Source organism: Schistocerca serialis, chromosome 6 (genome assembly GCF_023864345.2).
Source record: "Schistocerca serialis cubense isolate TAMUIC-IGC-003099 chromosome 6, iqSchSeri2.2, whole genome shotgun sequence".
NCBI lineage: Eukaryota > Metazoa > Arthropoda > Insecta > Orthoptera > Acrididae > Schistocerca > Schistocerca serialis.
The window spans coordinates 101,641,418-101,663,543 of record NC_064643.1 but is presented as its reverse complement, the minus strand read 5'-3'; the positions used below and the strand labels follow the sequence as shown (position 1 = coordinate 101,663,543).

The 22,126-nt window shown below is 40.9% G+C and overlaps 1 protein-coding gene across 1 annotated transcript in view; it reads left to right on the top strand.

The window, feature by feature from the left end:
* Positions 1-1,514: 1,514 nt before the first annotated feature.
* The window catches only part of LOC126484415 (CCR4-NOT transcription complex subunit 11), a 91,294-nt gene continuing 70,682 nt past the window's right edge, over positions 1,515-22,126 (top strand). The window contains exons 1-5 of the mRNA XM_050107924.1: positions 1,515-1,742; positions 1,819-1,910; positions 2,415-2,563; positions 10,164-10,286; positions 10,365-10,555. Of these exons, the coding sequence (XP_049963881.1) occupies positions 1,705-1,742; positions 1,819-1,910; positions 2,415-2,563; positions 10,164-10,286; positions 10,365-10,555 (593 nt within the window). The 5' untranslated portion in view covers positions 1,515-1,704. The remainder of the gene's footprint in view (positions 1,743-1,818; positions 1,911-2,414; positions 2,564-10,163; positions 10,287-10,364; positions 10,556-22,126) is intronic.

Here is a 22,126-nt window from a genome sequence, read left to right as displayed (position 1 = left end):
TTAAGGCATATTTATTAAAAAATAGTTTTACTCAGTCAAATGGTCTGTGGAATACAAAATTGTTATTACAAATAAGCAATCTGATTGACCAATGGCAGAGCATTCAAGAGGATTAAAACTATATGTAAGCAACATGATGTGTATCTAATTTGTAAATTGCAACATTTAATGAAAAAACTAGGGCGTATTATCAGAGGAATCTTGTGTTAAAAGATTACTGTGGTGTCAATCTGTAAACCTGTTTTTCATTATTTTGTCTTGTGTTCATTGGCCCTAAATATTGTACTGGTACATATAATGGTGACATCCATATAAGGAAATTTGTCTATGGAGTGTACTGTCCCTCTACTGTAAAATATTTATCTCTTTTTGCTTTTTAAAATAAATCTTTACATGTTATATAGATGGATGTACTTGAGGGAAAAGTATAAGCTAGAGCAAAAAATGGAAAAAAAATTAATTTTTGTTATTTTGGCCTAGATAAGTAAAATTCTTTTGCAGTTATTCACACATAAACAGCGTTTATCCTTCATTAGTCATAACATGTATTAAAAATAATAATCAGATTTCACATGTAATGTTCTTCACATTGATGTGTTTAACATTTTATATTATTTAATATGTCTATCCACATGGCGACGCTATAGAATCAATGAATAAATAAATAAACAGATAAAATATACACAAGCCTTGGTTTGCCATAGTAGACAGCAATTTCGTCTTCATGTATAATTTCTTTTGCAAGTGTCTTCGTTGTTGTCAAAGGTAGCTCTTAATGCCACTGCAGCAAGGCATGGCCTGTGTCGCTATTGTGGGTGTGTGTGTGTGTGTGTGTGTGTGTCAGTTGATGCTGTACTGCATTAATTTTTATATCTGTGTTATGTTGATCCAATAAACAAAAGAACTACATGGAAATGGTACGAGTCATGTTTCACATAGTTGAAAAAAATTAAAAATTGAGATATTGTAACCATATACATAAACAGTAACTAAATGTGGTAATAACTGCAAATTGTGACATATCATGTATACCAAACAAAATAAGCTAATAATTACAAACTTGAGCATTTACTACATTGAAACTGAAGTATGAAACAATCAGATCATACATTACAGATATTTCACATTATAAATTATAATTCCACATTATAAAATACAAAATCACTAAAAACAAGTACAGTATTAAACTAAGTATAAATAAATTCAGTGATGAGGTAGCCTATAGTATTCAATATCAAATATTACATGCATGTGTGTCATTCCTAAATTAAAAAGGAGAAATGTTTACGTAAAGAAATACATCAAGAGAGTAAAAAGACTTTAATGTAGAATAACGTTGTTGCAAATAGTGACGTGTGGAAACAGCAGCACACGGCGCCACACCCACGTCAAATGTCATGCCACTTGCTTGGGCGACGCTTTAGTTGCATGCGGTAATCCGCGGCGGCTGTGGCAAGACACAAGTGTAAAAGAAGATCTTTGATCTATCTAGGTTCTTGCGGCGGAATCATATCTTTGGATTTGTATACATAAAAAAGATGCGTCTGCTGAGTTTACATATATGTTTTATGTAAATGGCGTGCTTTGTGTAGTGTGGCGGGAGAGTGTCATATTGTCCTAATGAACTTAGTACATCTACATACATCAACATCACATTCCGCCCCCAGTTTCTAAGAACACCAGATTTATTGAAAAGAGAAAAAAATGTCTCTGTCAGTTAAAGAATTGTCATCTTTACTAAGGTAGCATAACTATACATAACGGGCTATAATTTTACCATATCGTGAATTATCTAGTAAGTTTTGTTTTCTTTGACAGCATTCTTAGCGAGGATAATGTTGATAACCAGACACTGGAAACATTATCTGCCCAAATGCATCAGTGCTTTTCTAAACAGGACTTCTACAAGGGTATGTTACGTTACTCCAGCGGTTACACCTGACGACTGTATTTATATCATCAATAGATAAAATTTGTTCATTATATTTATTCACTTGTCTCCGTTTATTTTAGAGTACTTTACTGAGGATATTTAATTAGATATTGTATCTGTGGTCAATAGAATATTGCTAGTGTAGCAGGGGATACAACCCGTCGGCTTTGGACAATGACCCTGCTGCACTAGTCCCCAATTTTTTAATCTTTTGGGAAATATTTATGTACATTTATTGGCGTTTAGTTTAAGCGTATAACAGGCATTTCGGCGTGCGTTTCGACAATACATGTAATTTTTAACAAATTGAACATGAATATTTATCCTCTTAATATCTGAACATTAATTAAGCAGTGTCAGAGGCGTTTACCATGGATATCTTTTTTATATACCTACATTTTGTTGATAGATATCAGTTGGAATATTTTCAATTAACCCTGGAAGTAGAATCAGTTATAGAATTTCATCTTTTCATTTATAGTGGGATGTGCAATTATATTGCTACTGCAGCAAGCAGATCTATTACCCAAACCGACACAGCGAATGGCTGCTATTTGTCTTCTACATGAACTGTATAGAGGAGAAGGGATGTCAACAAATCCTTTTGCTGCAGTGTTTGTGCACTTGTTGGTAAGCATGACATTTTTCTTTTGAATTTCTTGTACTGCTAGTATTATACTTGCCTTGCTATACCCAACACTCTTGATTATTAACTTCTCATGGCTGGGATTCACAGTCATACAATATTTCTTAAGACATCATACCAAAAAACAAACAGCTACAACTCCGAAAAGTGGAACCAAAATCAGCAACTCAGAAACCCAAATACCCCATATCACTACATCAATTAAAACAAAACCAGCCTACCATAAATATATGACACACAAAAAACAAGAATTACCAAAAATTTGCAGAAACTATATGACAGACATCATGTCATCATCCATCTCAAAACATAGTGATACACTCATGAACTTTACTATCGTATCCATAATTAACAAGAAAAGCAATAACAAAATTAAGCTTTTTTCTGCATAACAAACTAATCAGACCTAACAAAAATGCCATACACATAAACAATGAATAAAACAAAAACAAAAAAGAACTCTAATAACTGACTAAAAACAGTTACACAAACCACCATTGTCGCACCAACTATCTAAACTCAAAACCATGTTAGCACGATGACAACAATAACTCAAATGAACCCAGTACCACACCTTAAACTCAGCATGTCTACATCCTCCATCAGAGGGCACATCAAATATAACACATCTGCAAACATAACCAACTCGAAACCTCCATGCTGTAGTGACGTCATATGCCACAACACTATTATGTCACAGGTCAATGCAGATGGGTGGAATCGGACACTTTTGTTGACCCAAAATGGCAACACTCTCTGTTGATACATTTGTTCTTTTGCTGTTCATTTCCATGAATGTACTTTATTTTTGTTGGTATGTGTGTGCATTAGTATAACAAAATATTTCAAGTGTGCTACCTCCAACCATGATTGCTTTGCTTAATCACTTTACTGAATACTGAAGCTAAAAACAATAGATTATGGGCCCAAGCTACCCAGACCGCCCAGTAAATGCAGTTTGTTAAAATTTACAAAACGGAAAATAACTAAGATAAGCAATCTGTTTGAAGATGTAATTATGACATTAAATTCATCACTGCTCATAGAAAACATGTCAGGAAGAGACAACTACAATAAGAGACAATTTGCAATGAAAATGTATCTTCAACATAGAAAAGCCATGGGAATGTACCTTAGGTGAAACAACAGATAAGTTGGAAGTGAGCAATGGTAGAGCCAAAATAATAATTGCATTTGATTCAGCAATTTACATGCACCTGCAGAACACAACCACTGTCAAAGACACCTGGAACGGATTAAAACAGGTAGTGTATATGAAGACTGAGGACTTTACAGGAAAATTGGTATGTTGACTACACTCCTCACAAATTGATTGGAGAACTGTACATGAGAATAAATATTCAAAATAATTTCCATTTGTAATAAATTAAATACTTTGAATTTTGAAGGGAAACATGAGTGGGTAGGGTGCATTTTATTGTCAGGATTATTGGATGACTACAAACCAATGATTATGAGCTGAGAGACTACCAGTAATTGGAAACTCTATTAAAACTAAATTATTGTACCCCTCAGGGGCTCGGCATTCATTTGCTGAGTGCGGGCTTGGCGACCCCGGGGTTCCTGAGCTTGGGACTGGTAAGCCCCACCAGTCCTCTGTCACCATAAGCCCTGGCATACTTCAATGACCACCGTGCAGTGCAGCGGTGGAATGTTGTGTTTTGGAGAACGGGGTTCTTGACTTCACTGCCTGGACTGCGAGGAAGATACCCACCTCTATAAAAAAAAACTCACCCTCAAGGTGTGCTACGTGCTGAGGAGGTGAATGGCTGTTGAGGTGAAACATTCTTTAGCGAGCAACCTCTGGGGCACCTGCCGCACACCAGTTGAATCAGGCATGCAGGGCTCTGCCTGGGTCGACGGTAGTTTCCCTAGCGTCTTGTGGGATTCTTATGGAACTGTCTCATGAAACTCCAATCCTGACGGGATGGGTGTACCATCAGGCAACACCTACACCCACTCCTCAAAGAGAGCTCGGTTGGTCAGTCCTCTCGAAAAGAAGTCTGAATAATAGTAACAGGGCATTAGTGTGCCATAACACTTCTATTGTAATCAAGCGAAATGGGAGAAGCTTTGAGAAGATATCCCCTTTCTATATTAACAAGGCATTGGAAGGTGTTGGTGGGTCTCTGAAACGTGTCAAACGACTACGTAATGGAACGCTTTTGGTGGAAACTGCTAATTCCACCCAAATATCTAAGCTGCTGGGATGTAAGGCCTTAGGTGACTACCCAATCGAGGCTGAATTGCATAACACCGTTAACTATAGTAAGGGCGTGGTTACCTGCTCCGATATAATGGAGATGGACCCCGCGGAGTTGCGTGAAGAGTTGAAGAATGTGGGTGTCAAAGAGGTGCAGAATTGTATGAGGAGAGTCAGTGGCAAATTGGAAAAATCGGCAACGTTTATTCTAACGTTTAGTACTCTCAAATTGCTGGAATATATCCTTGCCAGCTATATCTGCCGTAAGGTTCGCCCGTTTGTTCCTAACCCCATGCGCTGCTAAAAATGTCAAAGGTTTGGCCATACCAGTATGGGATGTAATGGGAAGGCTACATGTGGCGATTGTGGAGGCTCCGCTCACAAGTCAGGGACTTCTTGTACACTTCTGCCGAAATGTGTTAACTGCTCTGGGGATCACCCAGTGTGGAGCAGAAAGTGTGAGGTTTACAACGAGGAAAATAAAATTCAAGAGTTGAAAGTACAGAGATGCATACCCTATGGTGAAGCTAAAAAGGCTTACAAAGCCATGCAACCATTGGGTTTTACAACTTCTTTTGCATCAGCCCTTAAAACACCAATAGCTAAGTGTGATGCCTTCACACAAACTCAGGCCACAGATTCAAGTACGATCACATGCACTTGTCCTGTACCTGCGGGAGGAAATGCTCCACTTGCAACTGATGTCGCTCGGAAGCCGTCAGCAGTAGACCTACCACCTAAGCCACATACTACTCCCCAACTTCAGAAGCCACCTAAGCCATCCCAGCAACCCAGGCAGCCTCCTCCTCTTGTCAGTAGTTCTAAGTCCAAGAAAGCGGTAGGTAAGCCTTCGGATCGACGAGCGCTCTCCCTTTCTAATGGCGACTATGCTCTTGAAGAAATGGACTTCCAATCAGAAGAACTAGAGAACACGGAACCAGCTATCGTTCCCCCTGACCTCCCCGGTAAATCACCGCCTATGAGGAAGAAAGGAAAGAACCATCATCGCTAACCAATGGCTTCCGTAGGGACTTCTGTGTTGCAGTGGAATTTGAATGGATATCACTCGCATTTGGAAGAATTGCAGCTGCTGGTCCAGGATAAACCATTCTGCATCTGCTTACAAGAAACGCATTTTAAAGTCACAGACACACCTACATTACGGGGCTACCACATATACGGGAAAGACGATACTACAGTAGGCAGGGCTAAAGGTGGAGTGGCTATTTTTCTTGATGACAGATACCACTCCTCTGCTGTCCCCCTTGCCACGACCATCCAAGCAATTGCTGTGAAAGTATTCTCACCGTTTACTATCACAGTGTGTTCTTTTGTACATTGCCTGAGAAGATCAAGGTGATGGTCTACCACTGTGATGTAAAGCCCTGTATCCCTCCCCTGATATGGTGCTTTAAGTGCTGGAAGTTCGGCCATATGTCTTCCCGCTGTACTTCCAGTGTCACATGTCGAAATTGCGGACACTCATCACATCCCAATACTCCATGTGCCCCACCTCCCATCTGTGTCAACTGTGGAGAGCACCATTCGCCTTGCTCGCCAGACTGCAGGATTCTCCAGAAAGAAAGGAAAATCATGGAGTTCAAGGCCCTGGACTGACTTACCTACACTTGAGGCTAGGAGAAAATTTGACCGCCTACATCCTGTACGTATGACATCGTCTTATGCCGCCGCTACAACAGTTGTGGAACCATCAGCTCCGCCAACCCCATTCACCTCTCACAGCAGGAAGACTACATCTGCCCCTTTGATGGTGGGGGCATTTCCCTCCCTGTTGCTCCTGCACCACCTACTTCGGGAGCAACACCCCCCCCCCCCCCCCCCCACAACCATCGGGGATGCCCATCCCCACTTCTAAGCCGGTGAAGCGTAAGTCTTCATTGGCTTCTCTCTCTAAGAAGGGTCCCTTTGGGTCACTCACTTCCCAGGTTTCTGCTAGTGGAAAAAAAGACACCCGCCAGTGGCTGAAGAGCTCAAAAGCAGCTGTTCGTAGGGCATCGCGCTCATCCTCAGTCCCAGAGACTGAGCGAGTGAAGTCCTCCCAATGCGGGTAACCCAAGGAGCAGCAAGAGAAATCCAGAAAGAAGACCCCTAAGACCAAGGAAATTGCGGTGGCACCCACCCCACCACTACCCACAAGCTCTGCGTCTGAGGATGGGCTGGAGATTCTGGCATCCGCTGAGGACCTAGATCTTGCCAGACCCTCGGATACAATGGATATAGACTACTCGGGCAATAAGTAGGTGGCAGCAGTTGACCCCGAGATGTGAACTGCCTGTTGAATGTTCCATACCTTCCCAGTCTCATGACGATGTCATCCTCCAGTGGAATTGTGGCAGTTTTTTCCACCACCTGGCTGAACTACGGCAACTGTTAAGCTTTACACCTGCTATCTGCATTGCCCTCCAGGAAACCTGGTTCCCGTCAGTGTGGACCCCTGCCCTCCACAGCTATAAGGGATATTACAGGAACCGTGGTGACTATAATCTACATCTACATCTGTACTCCGCGAGCCACCTTATGGTGTGTGGCGTAGGGTACTTATTGTACCACTATCTGATCCCCCCTTCCCTGTTCCATTCACGAATTGTGCGTGGGAAGAACGACTGCTTGTAAGTCTCTTCCCCCATCTTCCTGTCACTGCCCCAGTGTCAGGCCCATGGATGTCTGCCCAGATGGGCTTTAAACAAGGCGGTCTGGGAAACTTGCACCTCTGCTGTCACTGTTGAATCTCCCCCACACGGTGACATCGATGTGATGGTTGAGTGGGTGACTACAACAATTGTTTCTGCAGCAGAAAGTGCGATCCCACGCTCTTTAGGGTGCCCAAGGCATAAGGCAGTCCCTTGTTGGTCGCCGGAAGTCACTGAAGCAGTTAAGAAGCGTCAGTGGCATAAGTAGCACCCTTCGCTGGAGAAAAGCATTGCCCTAGTTTGGATCTTCTCTATCTCCTCTACCAGTTCTATCTGGTAAGAATTGCATACTAGCGAGCCATATTAAAGTATTGGCCGACCGATGGTTTTGTAAGCTACCTCCTTTGTTGATGGACTAAATTTCCTGAGGCTTCTTGCAATGAACCTCAGTCTGGCATATGCCTTTCTTGCGATTAGTTTTATATGGTCATTCCACTTTAAACCACTCTCTATGCATACTCCTAGATGTTTTATGGAAGAGACTGCTTCCATTGATTGATCTGCAATCGTGTAATCATAAAGTAATGGGTCTTTCTTTCTATGTATACAGAATGTATTACATTTGTTTATGTTGAGGCTAAATTACCTCTCCCTGCACCAAGCACTGAACCTTGGCAGGTCTTGTGGTGAACCCGAAGTCTTCCACTGTGAAGACTGCACTTTGGTTTCAGGATCATATCCATATACCCATGATTCGTGACCTGTAATTACCATATTTAACAAATCTGGGTCATTTTTAGTTTGATTAATCAGTTCTTGGCACACTTCAAGTCAGTATTGTCTCTGGTCACTTGACAAAACTTTTGGAATGAATTTTGTGGACACTAGACGCATGCTCAGATCGTCAGTTAAAATTGACAGAACAGCATAGAAACTTAAATTAAGTTCATTAGCCATCTCCCTAATTGTAAGTCTACGATCAGAGCACACTAAGTCACGAAATTTCACATTTTCATTCTTTTTTGAAGTGGAAGGTTGGCTGGACCATGGTACATCTTCAAGTAATTCGCGGCCATTTTTAAATCTGTTGAACCAGACAAAAGCATTTGACTGGCTCATACAATAATCTCCAAAAGCTGTTTTCAATAGTTCGTAAGCCTCAGAAGCTGATTTCCTGGTTTTAAAACAAAATTTCACACAATCTCGTTGCTCTGTTTCTCGCCCATTTTCACGCAGACAGAATCCGGCAACAAGCCCTAAAAGACCCGCACACAGCCAGCTGCCACAACTAACTGAATAAAGGAAATGCAGTTTCCTGTCAGAGAGCATTCACTCCACACCCTCCATGTTCATGCCAGTAAGCAGTAGCGGATCCATTCTTAAAACTTTCCAGTCACACCTCATATATGCATAGCGCTGCCACCTGTTGGAACTACATGACACTATAGGAACTGAAGCAGGAATGATGTCCCACAACCTTCAACTGAAATTGTCCGAGAAAAAAAGTGTTGCGTTACTTATTGAACACTCCTCATACATATATTCCACTGAGAGAGAAGACAGTCAATGCCTTCATGGAAAAATGTTTACAGAAGCCTCTAAAACTGTGATTGAACCCAGACATCACCTCTTCATCCAAAGCAAATAAATGGTCATGAATGTATTTCTTCAAGGCTCCAAAAATATGAAAATCTCACTGGGAGGGACTGGGACTGTACAGAGTAGGTGTAGTGCTTGCTAGCAAAATATCTGCAGCACAGTCAAAACAATGTGTGTGTGTATGGGGGGGGGGGGGTATTTTGTTGTCATGTTCTTTTGATTATACTACAAAGATTTTGCTAGGAATTCCTTACACATCCTCCATACAGTCGTGATCTTTCCCCATGTGATATCCATATTTTCGGAGCCTTGAAGAAAGACATTAGTGGTCATTGACATTGATTTGATTCAAATGAAGAGGTGCTCATCTGGGTAAAATCCCAGTCCCATAGGCAACCAAAAACATTTTCCATGGAGGCATTGACCTTGGGTAAATGTATTAACAATTGTGGCAATTACTTTAACATAATAAACAGTTTACTTACTTTCTCTCCATCTGTCTTTATTTTCATTTGACTGCCCCTTATACATTTGCAGCTCTGGGAAAAGAAGAAAATAGTCAGCTTGTGGTTCCATCTTACCAGTATGCTTCAGTAACAAAAAGGAAAAACAAACCACTTTCTCAGTATTTGATACAAACATAGATAGAAGTGGTTATGACAGCATGTACTGCAAATGGTGAAATATTCTGAATTAGTTACTGAGGGTAGTGCGGTGACAAGGCTTGTCGGCAAGTGTATGTAAATTGATGATCAGATATATATAAATTGTTGATCCAGATATTGATTTAATTGTGAATGTGAGGACAGATCCATACTCATCAAATGTGAGAGGCTCTAACAAACAGACATGCTCATAAGAAAGTAAGATATCTTGCTAAGCTTTAGAACAAAGTCCTCCTTGAGAGTGATCTCCCTGCCTTCCTGCCTCACTCGCCTCCCATTGGATTGCTGAGAGACAACAACAGATGTGTGTAGCTTCTCCTATTTGGTGAATAGTGCTCAAGCTTCAGTTGCGTAGTTATACATATTTCTGAATTTTTCTTCTAGAAAGTCCTTGCACACATGGAACTGTTTACTTGGCGTAGTCAGTGTCTTTCTTTTTCCCTAGCATCCCCCAGATGAAGTCAGCAAACTCACAACTAGGAAACTTGAATATGCTGGACAGTTACCACGACTTCTACAAGTAGAGAAGAACTTCTTGATGCATCTGATCACGAATCCCACAAAAGAGGTTAGTAAGAAATGTGCTTCTGCCATGAGAGAAATTTACATAACTGCAAGTCTGACTAAATGTCTTTTTTGCTTACAGGTATTGAAAAAGACTCCAAACCAAATATTAAACAGTGATCTGGCAAATACACATCCTAATGTAGATATCACTGGCATTCAGCTGGCACTTGCTGAGCGGCAGTCTGAGTTGCCTCTTACTTGTAGAAGTGGGATTCCTGTAATTCTCCCTGATGGTGATAATAGGTCAGAGCCAAGAATGGGCCTGATGAGGTAAACAGCTGTTTTTTTTTTCATGTGAGGAGTACATACTTCAGTGTAGGAGACAGATCTATGTTGTGCTAGTGAAGTACACAGGAAAAAAACTAAAATTTCATAAATATTACACTAATAATTTGATCACAAATGGAGAGACTGAAAGCAGTTGAAACTTGGTTACAATTGTCAGATGAGGGACAAAATGAGAGGTACTAGGAAAAGACAGATTAATGATATCTGAAGATATTGAACAGTAATGTATTTAGCTGTGGAGGGGCAGTAGATAGGGTAAACTGTAGAAGTGAAAGTGTGGTACACATTTTGTGCACAGAAAGAAAAATGATGACTGTCATAAATTACAGATAAATGAGGTGATAATCAGAATAGGGGGAGAGGGGGGTGGGTGTAAGGTATTTTAGCAATTTTTATAGAGATGAAGATATGTCAGAATACTGTGTAAAATTATTGGAGGAGCTATGTCATATTTGTAAATCTATGCACAGTTTGTTTATCTGGAAAGTTTTCTTTATTTATGAAATCACTTATGGATCCATTGGTCATGCCTCCTATTCTTTCCCTTTGTTTGTTTGTTTGTTTGTTTTTGTGTGTGTGTGTGTGTGTGTGTGTGTGTGTGTGTGTGTGTGTGTGTGTGTGTGTGTGTGTGTGTGTATCCTTTTAAAGAACACAGCCAATTTCCTTCCCCACCCAAACTTGAACTCCATCTCTAATGATCTCATTGTCAACAAGACATTAAATCCTAATCTTCCTTCCTTCTTCCCTTCACACACAGCACTGTCAAATATGGAACTTGAATATGGCGTGGAAGTAAGTCCCAGAACTGAGCAAACATCAATCTTTCAGTAACACGGCTTCACCTAGCATTTATTCAAATTTCCATTTGGAGCAAGCACCTACCAATGCTAGATGAATGCAGTACTGCCGTATGTTAATTGAATACACTTGTTAACTTTTCCTAAGAATAGCTAGAATTTTGATAAGAGTTGAAGAGATTCTTCAAAGAGAAAGTCAGTTGCTTATCTGATGCAGTTATCTTGACATATAGTCAAAATACATAGTTGTGGTTGATGTTAATGGGCAGGGTAATTCAGTAGAGACCTGTGACCAACTACACTGCCTGACATTTGTTAACAACAATGGTATTGCATTGTGCTTTTTTAAAAGGGAGTATTGGAACATAAAAATGACCATTAGAATATCTAGACAATATGACAATTTTGTATACAGTCTATGAACTCTTGCTGGAGCACTGATTGGGGAGGGGGGAGATACAGTGAAGAAAGTTCCATTCTCTACAAAGAGTGCTGTAGGCAGAGGTTCAAGGTTCACACTGAAGTTAAAAGTCTGACCAAAGTGCAGTTCATTCCATTCACATTATGCCTTCACTCTCCAGTGTGTTATTAACATTGGAAATGCTGTGGGGGCAATAGTTGTTACTTATGAAAATTATGTCAGAACTTGTTGCACAGCATAAAAGATTGACATGTGCCTTTAATATCGTAGGAAAATGCCATTCCCCTGTGAATGCTATAAGCTATGATGATCTCACAATGATCATGATGCTTTTCATGTTCTAAAGTATTGTCATCTTCCAAATTTGCCATGGTAAGATGTTAGACATTTTAGCTATACCAATAAGTAAGGGAAGGAAGAAATTTTACTGACTAACATTTTCTCAACTTCAAGCTCATTAGCCATTGCGCACTATCACAAACTAGGCAAATAGAAGATTGCCATTGGCCATCACAGCAGCTACATGAAGTGATTTAGAGGAAACAGTATACTGCCTAGTGGCTAAAAATGCTTTTTACATTAAACTGTCATTGACATTAGAACCCTTAGCATGATTCTCTCCCAGTTGCCCCAGTCATGATGTTCAGTACACCATGCTTTCTAATCTGGAACAGCAGTGGCGACAGAAAGTCAGTAGATTCCACCCAGTGACTGAAGTGGTTTCCAGGTAACAGCGGGTTCCTGAGACACAAGAAAGTCTGTACCAATTTGTACAGGGACAGTAAACCCATTTCCATGCAGTTAGACTCTCTCTTCCATCCCAGTACACTTTGACAGAAATAATTTTCTCTGAAAATAGCTCTCTTAAGCTGAGAATACACTTTTTTTTGTCATTTCATTGCAAATTTCAGCCATTTAAAGTTAATCACTTTATCTTCAGTGACCATTATGACTTTCATAATGCCTTGTAGTCATCATCAAACAGAATTAACTGATGGCAACATTATGAAAAGGATAAATTGCTTCTCACCATATAAAGGAGGCTTTGAGTCACAGACAGGCCTGACAAAAAACTGTTGTATGTTTGAGCTTTTGACCAAAAGGTGTTCTTCTAAAGTAGAAAACACACACACACACACACACACACACACACACACAAATCAGAATTCATACATACATTACCACTGTCGTGCTGAGGTGGCCAGAGTTAGTATATCGTGTGTGTGTGTGTGTGTGTGTGTGTGTAGAAAAATGTGCTTGGGGGGAAGGGGGGTGGGGGGGGGGCAGGACCAAGCCGGAGTCTTGCATGTGGGGTGGGTGTCAAATACCTGTGACAGGACTGACTACTCAAAAGTCTAAATGAATGGAAGTCAGGATGCTAAAGATGGGTCACTTAATTTGAGAAAGTTATTCTGGGGCCCCTCTCCTGGGAATGTACTACAATTGTATCCCTAACCAGTGAGTCAGCACATGACTTTTTGCACTTAGCATTGGAGCACAGAAAATGTCAATCCCAGGTAAGTTACTGTAGTGAAACTGACCACTCCCAGTAGGACTGTCTGTTTCATTTATGATAATTAAAAGTGTATGCCCCCTTGGGTGGCACTTGAACTTGAGACTCAAAATATTCCAACAAGCACATTTTCACATGTTCATAGATTAAGCCATATAGTTCTACTTCTGGATTTAACTGCTGCAAGAAGCAACAGACATTAATTAGCCCCTGCATAAGCCAACAGAGAAGCAGCTTGCTGGGTATCCCCTGAGTGTCCAGGGACAATGAAATGCTGTTCTACATGGACAGTGTGGATGGCCTATGGTTCTGCTTTCCTGATGAATGCTGGGAACGGCAGTAGCAACACCCTTTTCCGTGGAGTTGATGCGAGACAATCAATTGGAAACCTCAGGTGATATTGTTGAGGCCAACATTGATCCCTGCACCTGTTCCATGTTTTACAAAAGCAATAGTGCTTGGATAATCACGTTTTAGTGGCTGTGAACATACTAAAACAGAAATCTAATGTAAGCAAACCAGTTACGTGGGAAAAAACATAAAAGTGCTAGTACATGGGGTGCAGCATTTGAGTTCAGCTGAAGTGATCCGCAGAAGAACTTACACTCGGGAAGACAACAAACAATAGGTTTACTAATATTAACATAAATCCACTCATCTCCATCCTGGAGCATTAATGAACCAGAATACAAAATAGCGTAGCAGTCAAAGTAACTGCCTCAGTTTAACACTTTTGTAGAATTAACATAGGCTAGACAATTTGCCTAGAGCATCTAGTTCACTAAATAGCTGATGAAGTCTATGTCTTAAGGACAATGAGGTGAGATGATCTCTGAACACAATCTCACTAACATTCCAAGTACCAAAACCTTGGACGCCGAACGTTGAGAGGCCAAGTCTCAGCTTGGAGAAGACGAAGATTGCTGGTGGCTCCAGCTGCTTGATATGACATACGTGATGGCTTAAGTGCTGGCTGGCAGATGAATTCATCACAGATTGTTTCGGCCATGTGATATGAGGAAACAATTGTCCCCATGTTAGCTGCACCTCTTAGGGATGATGCTGGTTTTAAGTGCCAGCAGTGTGAATGCCCTGAGTCACAGTGGCAGTGTCCTAAATTGTCCTGAATAACATGCCTGGTGTTGTTTTTCTTATAATAAGGATATGGTTGTTTGGGCTTGTTCTTGTCCCTGTGCTCTCATATTTAGGCAACCTTTGGCATTGTATTGTTATCTTGGTGCGCTTTTTGTCTAGATATAGCAGCCACCCCTCCCCCTCCCCATCCCCACTCATTACCCACCCTCAAGGAGAGATAGCAACGCATATAGGCATCATTGCTACTGATGTCAGAAGATTGTGGCAAACCCAGTCTACTGCTGTCAACATCTGGAACAGGGGCATTGGCTGCTAAAGACAAGTCAGCTGGGAGACTGATTCTTGAGGCTGCTGGACCCTGAAGATATTGCCACCAGTGGTGGTGGCTGCCATTCCTGGGTGCTGGATGTACCAGATCGTGAACAAAAATCGTGTAGAAATCTTGGGTGCACTGGATTGAGGCAGTTGTGGCTCTTGGTTTGATCTGTCAGTTGGATCTTGGCCTTGGCTCTGCCAAGCAGGCAGGTGACATGAGTGAGCAGCCAGTGTTGGTGGCCCTTTTAGAACACCACTGCACACATGTCATCCTGAGGAGAATAGCAATGGTTGGGAGGCTATCAGTGTGGGGGTGAATGATTGGAGGGATGAACAATGAAGAACTGTGGTTGTTGCAGTCCTGTCCTGTGATGTGGAGCAATACAAACAGGAAATGAGGTAAGCTTGTCATCGAGACCATGATGTTGGTGCCACTTTGATTTTAAAAATGTGGACAAACCTTTCCAGCAGGCAGTTGGAAACGAGACAAAACCGTGTTGTATGGGCCAGTTGGGTGCTGTTTTCTTCACAAAAGCAGCAAAATCCTGCCGATGTGAATTGTGTCCCATTGTCCGAAACTGTGGTTTCTGGTAGAATGTCAACGGAAAAAGTGCATACTAAGGCTTGTATGGTTTTTGCCGATGAAATTGATTGCTTATGAGAAACATAGGGAAATTTGACCAGGATCAACCTAGAGGAACCCAGGCAAAATACAGATGAAACTGGGACCAAGGGGTGTTGCTTTAGGCCATGGGAAAGATTGATGTGCTGGGGCTGCCTACTTGCTCTGGCATGCCTGGCAAGCCACAATAAACCATGAAACATTGTTGAGCCAGTCCTCCCATGATGACACTCCCCCAATGATCCTGATGGAGCAGCGTCAGCATCCAGTGTAGGGGAGCTCTTGGTATGATGACCCTGGTGTGACCATTGTCCCCATGCAACAGGGCGACACCACTGAGAATTCATAATTCATGCCAATGGTGCCAGTATGCCTGAATCTTGGCGTGTTGGATGATTTTGCAATCCTCTGGCCACCCATGTTTCTTGAACTCGATTATGTCACTGAGGATGGGATCCTCTGGTGTCTGCGAGGTTATGGTTTGGGGTTTATAAGCAAACGTGTGATGGCAGCCTGTGACTCAGAGTTCATATGGAAGCAGACCTTCCCCTGGGAGATGGGATAATGTGTCTGTGTATGCTTGCTACGTTGTTGAGTGGCAATGGATATTGTAGCAGTATCCAGAGACGAACAATGCCCAACGATGCAGGCACTGTGAGATGTTGGTAAGTACATCTCTGTGAGAGTTAAAGAATGTCAGAAGTGGCTTATGATCTGTTAAAAGATGAAAATGCTGTCCATACACAATCACGAAAATTTTTGAGAGCCAAGATGGTGATGACCAAAGCCTCTTTCTCTAATTGAGTGTAATTGTGTTGTGAAGGTGTCAGAGCTTTTGAGGCAAATGCAATCGGCATTCCACCCCATTGATTTTGTGGGAAATAATATCTCCAAGGCCATAGTCCAACACATCTGCTATGACAGTTGGTAACTTCCTGGGGTCTTAACCATAAGTCATGAGGCACGTTTGCTTGAGGAGTGCCTGCTTAGTCTTGAAAAGCCTTATCGTGAGTGCTAATGCCACTTAAGATTTTTGCAAAGTAGCTGATGGAATAGTTTGGCAATCATCACTGAATGGGGATTTTCAGTAGTAGTTCAGCTGGCACAACACTGTTTTTAGTTGTCAGGTATCCCTTGAAACTGTCACCGAGCGAGGTGGCGCAGTGGTTAGACACTGGACTCGCATTCGGGAGGACGACGGTTCAATCCCGCGTCCAGCCATCCTGATTTAGGTTTTCCGTGATTTCCCTAAATCGCTCCAGGCAAATTCCGGGATGGTTTCTTTCAAAGGGCACGGCCAACTTCCTTCCCCATCCTTCCCTAATCCAATGAGACCGATGACCTCGCTGTCAGGTCTCTTTCCCCAAAACAACCCAACCCAACCTTGAAACTGTCAGATTTTGTGTGCATTGTGTACATTGTGTGCATCCCTAAAGCACCGAAAAATGCCCTACATATTCAGCTTATGGTAAAAAATAGCGTTTGTCTTTGTTACACTTCGAATTGGGTTGTTGGAGAACACTGAATAAGGCTTCTGAATTTTCTGTAAGGTTCTTCATGTTTATACCAGTGAGTCGGATATTGTCAAGATAATCAGCTGTACTCAGAACTCCTTGCATCAAACGTTCCAAGTGTTGTTGAAACATTGTCGGCATGCTGACGATGCCAGAGGGTAGGTGTTTGTAATGGAAAAGACCAGATTGGGCATTAATGACTGAGATGCGCTTGGAAGTGTCTTCCAAAGACCAGGCATAACATCAGTGACTGATAAGGTACAACAGTGATACTAATTTCACCAGTGTCTGTTCAGTTGTGTAAATCAGTGCTAATTTGTTGCTCTGTGCTACTGTCGTGATTGGTTGCTGTTTTTTATATACTGTTTACCTATCATAAGTGCACCCAAAATTATCAGTTTTAAATCTTCAAAATTTCAAGTGGTAAACAAGTGGTTGTACTACTCTCATGAGCACTATCCACATCCACTAACACTAGTATACAACTTTTGATGATTTTAGGGCTGTGTGTGTAGAACCCCCATTTATTTTGCACATAGCTTTCTTATGGTGGAACTTGCTTAACTCATAGTTTGTGTGTTTATTCATTCCCATACTCTTGTTTGCTAACTTACAGATTTTTAAAAATCTGAAAAAATTACTTTTTGTCTGGTACATATTTTGTGCGTTCAGTAATGGTTTAACAGTCAAAACTGTCAGTAACACAAGTAAAAGAAGCAGAGTGTTTCACATTTACCTGTATGTTATGTCAGTACACTGCTTATATTTTTTTTCTCTTTGAGTCTTCTTGTTGCTTCTTTTGCTATCCATTGGCCAGTGTCAACAGGAAATACTGCTGACTGTTTTCATTACTCCTATTTATTTGATGTGACATCTGTAGCTAATATTTGTGTGTAATCTTTGATATTTTCTTCTTAAGCACTTATTCATTTCTCTCATTCTCCATGACCCGTTTCTGCTCTTTCTGTATCCAGTGAAGTATTGTAGTTTCAATAACTTCTTCAGTCCTTTGATTTGTTCCATCTGTTCTAGGCCAGCAAGGAGGCCAAAGACTTTCAGTATAAAAAGCACATTCTGCCAGTGGCTTTGTCATTCGCAAGAGCAAGAGATATACTTAAAAAAGTCCCAGAGACCTAGTAAGATTCCAGCTGGATTTCATCATGGTGAGACAGAGATTTTGAAATCATATTATGGGTTGTGTAAGGCATACCAAGAACCTGAAATAGACTCAGATCACAATTTAGTAATATTAAAGAGTAGACTGAAGTGTAAGAGAATCAGATAGGAGAATCATTATGGAAGGAAGTGGGATCTTGAAGAACTGAGAAAGGAAGAGATGTGTTTGAAGTTTGCTAAAGATGTGGGTGCTGCACTAAGGAATAACATTAGGCAGTTTTCAGTTGAAGAGGAGTAGACATCTCTAAAAAGAGCAATCACGGATATTGGAAAAACAAACATAGGTATTAGTGTGGTAACTGCAAAGAAGTCTTGGGTAACAGCAAAAATACTCAGTTGATTGACAAAAGAAGGAAGTACAAAAAAATTTTAGGGAAAGACAGCAATATAAATCACTTAATGAATGAAATAAATAAGAAGTGCAGGGCAGCCCAGATGAAATGGCTGCAAGAAAAAAAGTGAAGAAGTAGAAATTATCACAGGAAGGACTCACCTGCATAGAGAATTCAAAATGACCTTCAGTGAAATTAAAAGCAAGATGGCAACATTAAGGGTGCAGTGCAAATTCCGCTGTTACATGCAGACAAGAGAGCGGATAGATCAAAAGCGCACATTGAAGATCTCTATGAGAGGGAGAACTTGTCTGATGACATGGGACAAGAAGAAATTGGAGTTAATATACAGAAGAATGTAAAAGAAAATTGAGGATCTGTTAGATGAGGACCAGTTTGTCTTTAGAAAAGGTAAAGGCATCAGAGAGACAGTCCTCACGTTGTGCTTGAGACTGGAAGCAAGACTGAAAGAAACTCAAGACCTATTCATAGAACTTGGCGACATGGAAAAAGCGTTAGGCAGTGAGAAATGCCACAATATGTTTGAAATTCTGAGAAGAATAGGACTAAGCTGTAGGGAAAGATGAGTAATATTCAATACGTTGTTGTTGTTGTTGTTGTTGTCTTCAGTCCTGAGACTGGTTTGATGCAGCTCTCCATGCTACTGTATCCTGTGCAAGCTTCTTCATCTCCCAGTACCTACTGCAACCTACATCCTTCTGAATCTGCTTAGTGTATTGATCTCTTGGTCTCCCTCTACGATTTTTACCATCCACGCTGCCATCCAATGCTAAATTTGTGATCCCTTGATGCCTCAAAACATGTCCTACCAACCGATCCCTTCTTCTAGTCAAGTTGTGCCACAAGCTTCTCTTCTCCCCAATCCTATTCAATACCTCCTCATTAGTTACGTGATCTACCCACCTTACCTTCAGCATTCTTCTGTAGCACCACATTTCGAAAGCTTCTATTCTCTTCTTGTCCAAACTGGTTATCGTCCATGTTTCACTTCCATACATGGCTACACTCCATACAAATACTTTCAGAAACGACTTCCTGACACTTAAATCTATACTCGATGTTAACAAATTTCTCTTCTTCAGAAACGCTTTCCTTGCCATTGCCAGTCTACATTTTATATCCTCTCTACTTCGACCATCATCAGTTATTTTACTCCCTAAATAGCAAAACTCCTTTACTACTTTAAGTGTCTCATTTCCTAATCTAATCCCCTCAGCATCACCCGATTTAATTTGACTACATTCCATTATCCTCGTTTTGCTTTTGTTGATGTTCATCTTATATCCTCCTTTCAAGACGCTGTCCATTCCGTTCAACTGCTATTCCAAGTCCTTTGCTGTCTCTGACAGAATTACAATGTCATCGGCAAACCTCAAAGTTTTTACTTCTTCTCCATGAATTTTAATACCTACTCCGAATTTTTCTTTTGTTTCCTTTACTGCTTGCTCAATATACAGATTGAATAACATCGGGGAGAGGCTACAACCCTGTCTCACTCCTTTCCCAACCACTGCTTCCCTTTCATGTCCCTCGACTCTTATAACTGCCATCTGGTTTCTGTACAAATTGTAAATAGCCTTTCGCTCCCTGCATTTTACCTCTGCCACCTTTAGAATTTGAAAGAGAGTATTCCAGTCAACATTGTCAAAAGCTTTCTCTAAGTCTACAAATGCTAGAAACGTAGGTTTGCCTTTTCTTAATCTTTCTTCTAAGATAAGTCGTAAGGTTAGTATTGCCTCACGTGTTCCAACATTTCTACGGAATCCAAACTGATCCTCCCCGAGGTCCGCTTCTACCAGTTTTTCCATTCGTCTGTAAAGAATTCGCGTTAGTATTTTGCAGCTGTGACTTATTAAACTGATAGTTCTGTAATTTTCACATCTGTCAACACCTGCTTTCTTTGGGATTGGAATTATTATATTCTTCTTGAAGTGTGAGGGTATTTCGCCTCTCTCATACATCTTGCTCACCAGATGGTAGAGTTTTGTCATGACTGGCTCTCCCAAGGCCATCAGTAGTTCTAATTGAATGTTGTCTACTCTCGGGCCCTTGTTTCGACTCAGGTCTTTCAGTGCTCTGTCAAACTCTTCACGCAGTATCTTATCTCCCATTTCATCTTCATCTACATCCTCTTCCATTTCCATAATATTGTCCTCAAGTACATCGCCCTTGTATAAACCCTCTATATACTCCTTCCACCTTTCTGCCTTCCTTTCATTGCTTAGAAATGGGTTGCCATCTGAGCTCTTGATATTCATACAAGTGGTTCTCTTCTCTCCAAAGGCCTCTTTAATTTTCCTGTCGGCAGTATCTATCTTACCCCTAGTGAGACAAGCCTGTACATCCTTACATTTATACTCTAGCCATCCCTGCTTAGCCATTTTGCACTTCCTGTCAATCTCATTTTTGAGACGTTTGTATTCCTTTTTGCCTACTTCATTTACTGCATTTTTATATTTTCTCCTTTAATCAATTAAATTCAATAGTTCTTCTGTTACCCAAGGATTTCTATTAGCCCTCTTCTTTTTACCTACTTGATCCTCTGCTGCCTTCACTACTTCATCCCTCAGAGCTACCCATTCTTCTTCTACTGTATTTCTTTCCCCCATTCCTGTCAATTGTTCCCTTATGCTCTCCCTGAAACTCTCTACAACCTCTGGTTCTTTCAGTTTATCCAAGTCCCATCTCCTTAAATGCCCGCCTTTTTCCAGTTTCTTCAGTTTCAATCTGCAGTTCATAACCAATAGATTGTGGTCAGAATCCACATCTGCCCCTGCAAATGTCTTACAATTTAAAACCTGGTTCCTAAATCTCTGTCTTACCATTATGCAATCTATCTGATACCTTTTAGTATCTCGAGGATTCTTCCAGGTATACAACCTTCTTTCATGATTCTTGAACGAAGTGTTAGCTATTATTAAGTTATGCTCTGTGCAAAATTCTACAAGGCGGCTTCCTCTTTCATTTCTTCCCCCCAATCCATATTCACCTACTATGTTTCCTTCTCTCCCTTTTCCTACTGACGAATTCCAGTCACCCATGACTATTAAATTTTCGTCTCCCTTCACTACCTGAATAATTTCTTTTATCTCGTCATACATTTCATCAATTTCTTCATCATCTGCAGAGCTAGTTGGCATATAAACTTGTACTACGTACAAGAATGAAAAAGGAAAAACAAGATAAAAGACAAGGATCAAAGTGTGTAGATTAAATGGTGGAAATAAAAGAAAGTTTCAATGGAGGGGGAGGGGGGGGAGAGTTAAAATTCAGGGTGAAAGGATATTAATTATAAGATTCACTGATGTTGTTGCCATCCTCGAAGGCGAAGAAGAATTACAGGATTTGTTGAATGCAGTAAACAGCCTAATGAGACAGAAGATGGATTCAGAGTAAACTTAAGAAAGATGACAGAAATGATCATGAAGTAGACAAAGTTAAGGAACCGTGTAAACAGAAGACTAGCACAGGCAAGAAGGACATTTCCAGCCAAGAGAAGTCTAGGCTGTAATTTAAAGAAGAAATTTCTGAGAATGTAAGTTTTCAGCGCAACATTGTATGGTAGTGAAACATGGACTAGGGGAAATCTGGAACAGAAAAGAATCGAAGCATTTGAGATATGATGCTCCAGAAGAATATGGAGAATTGGGTGGACTGATAAGGAATAAGATGGTTCTTTGCAGAAGCGAAGAAAGCAACGTACTTCTATGGAAAACACTGACAACAGGAAGGGACAGGGTGATAGTA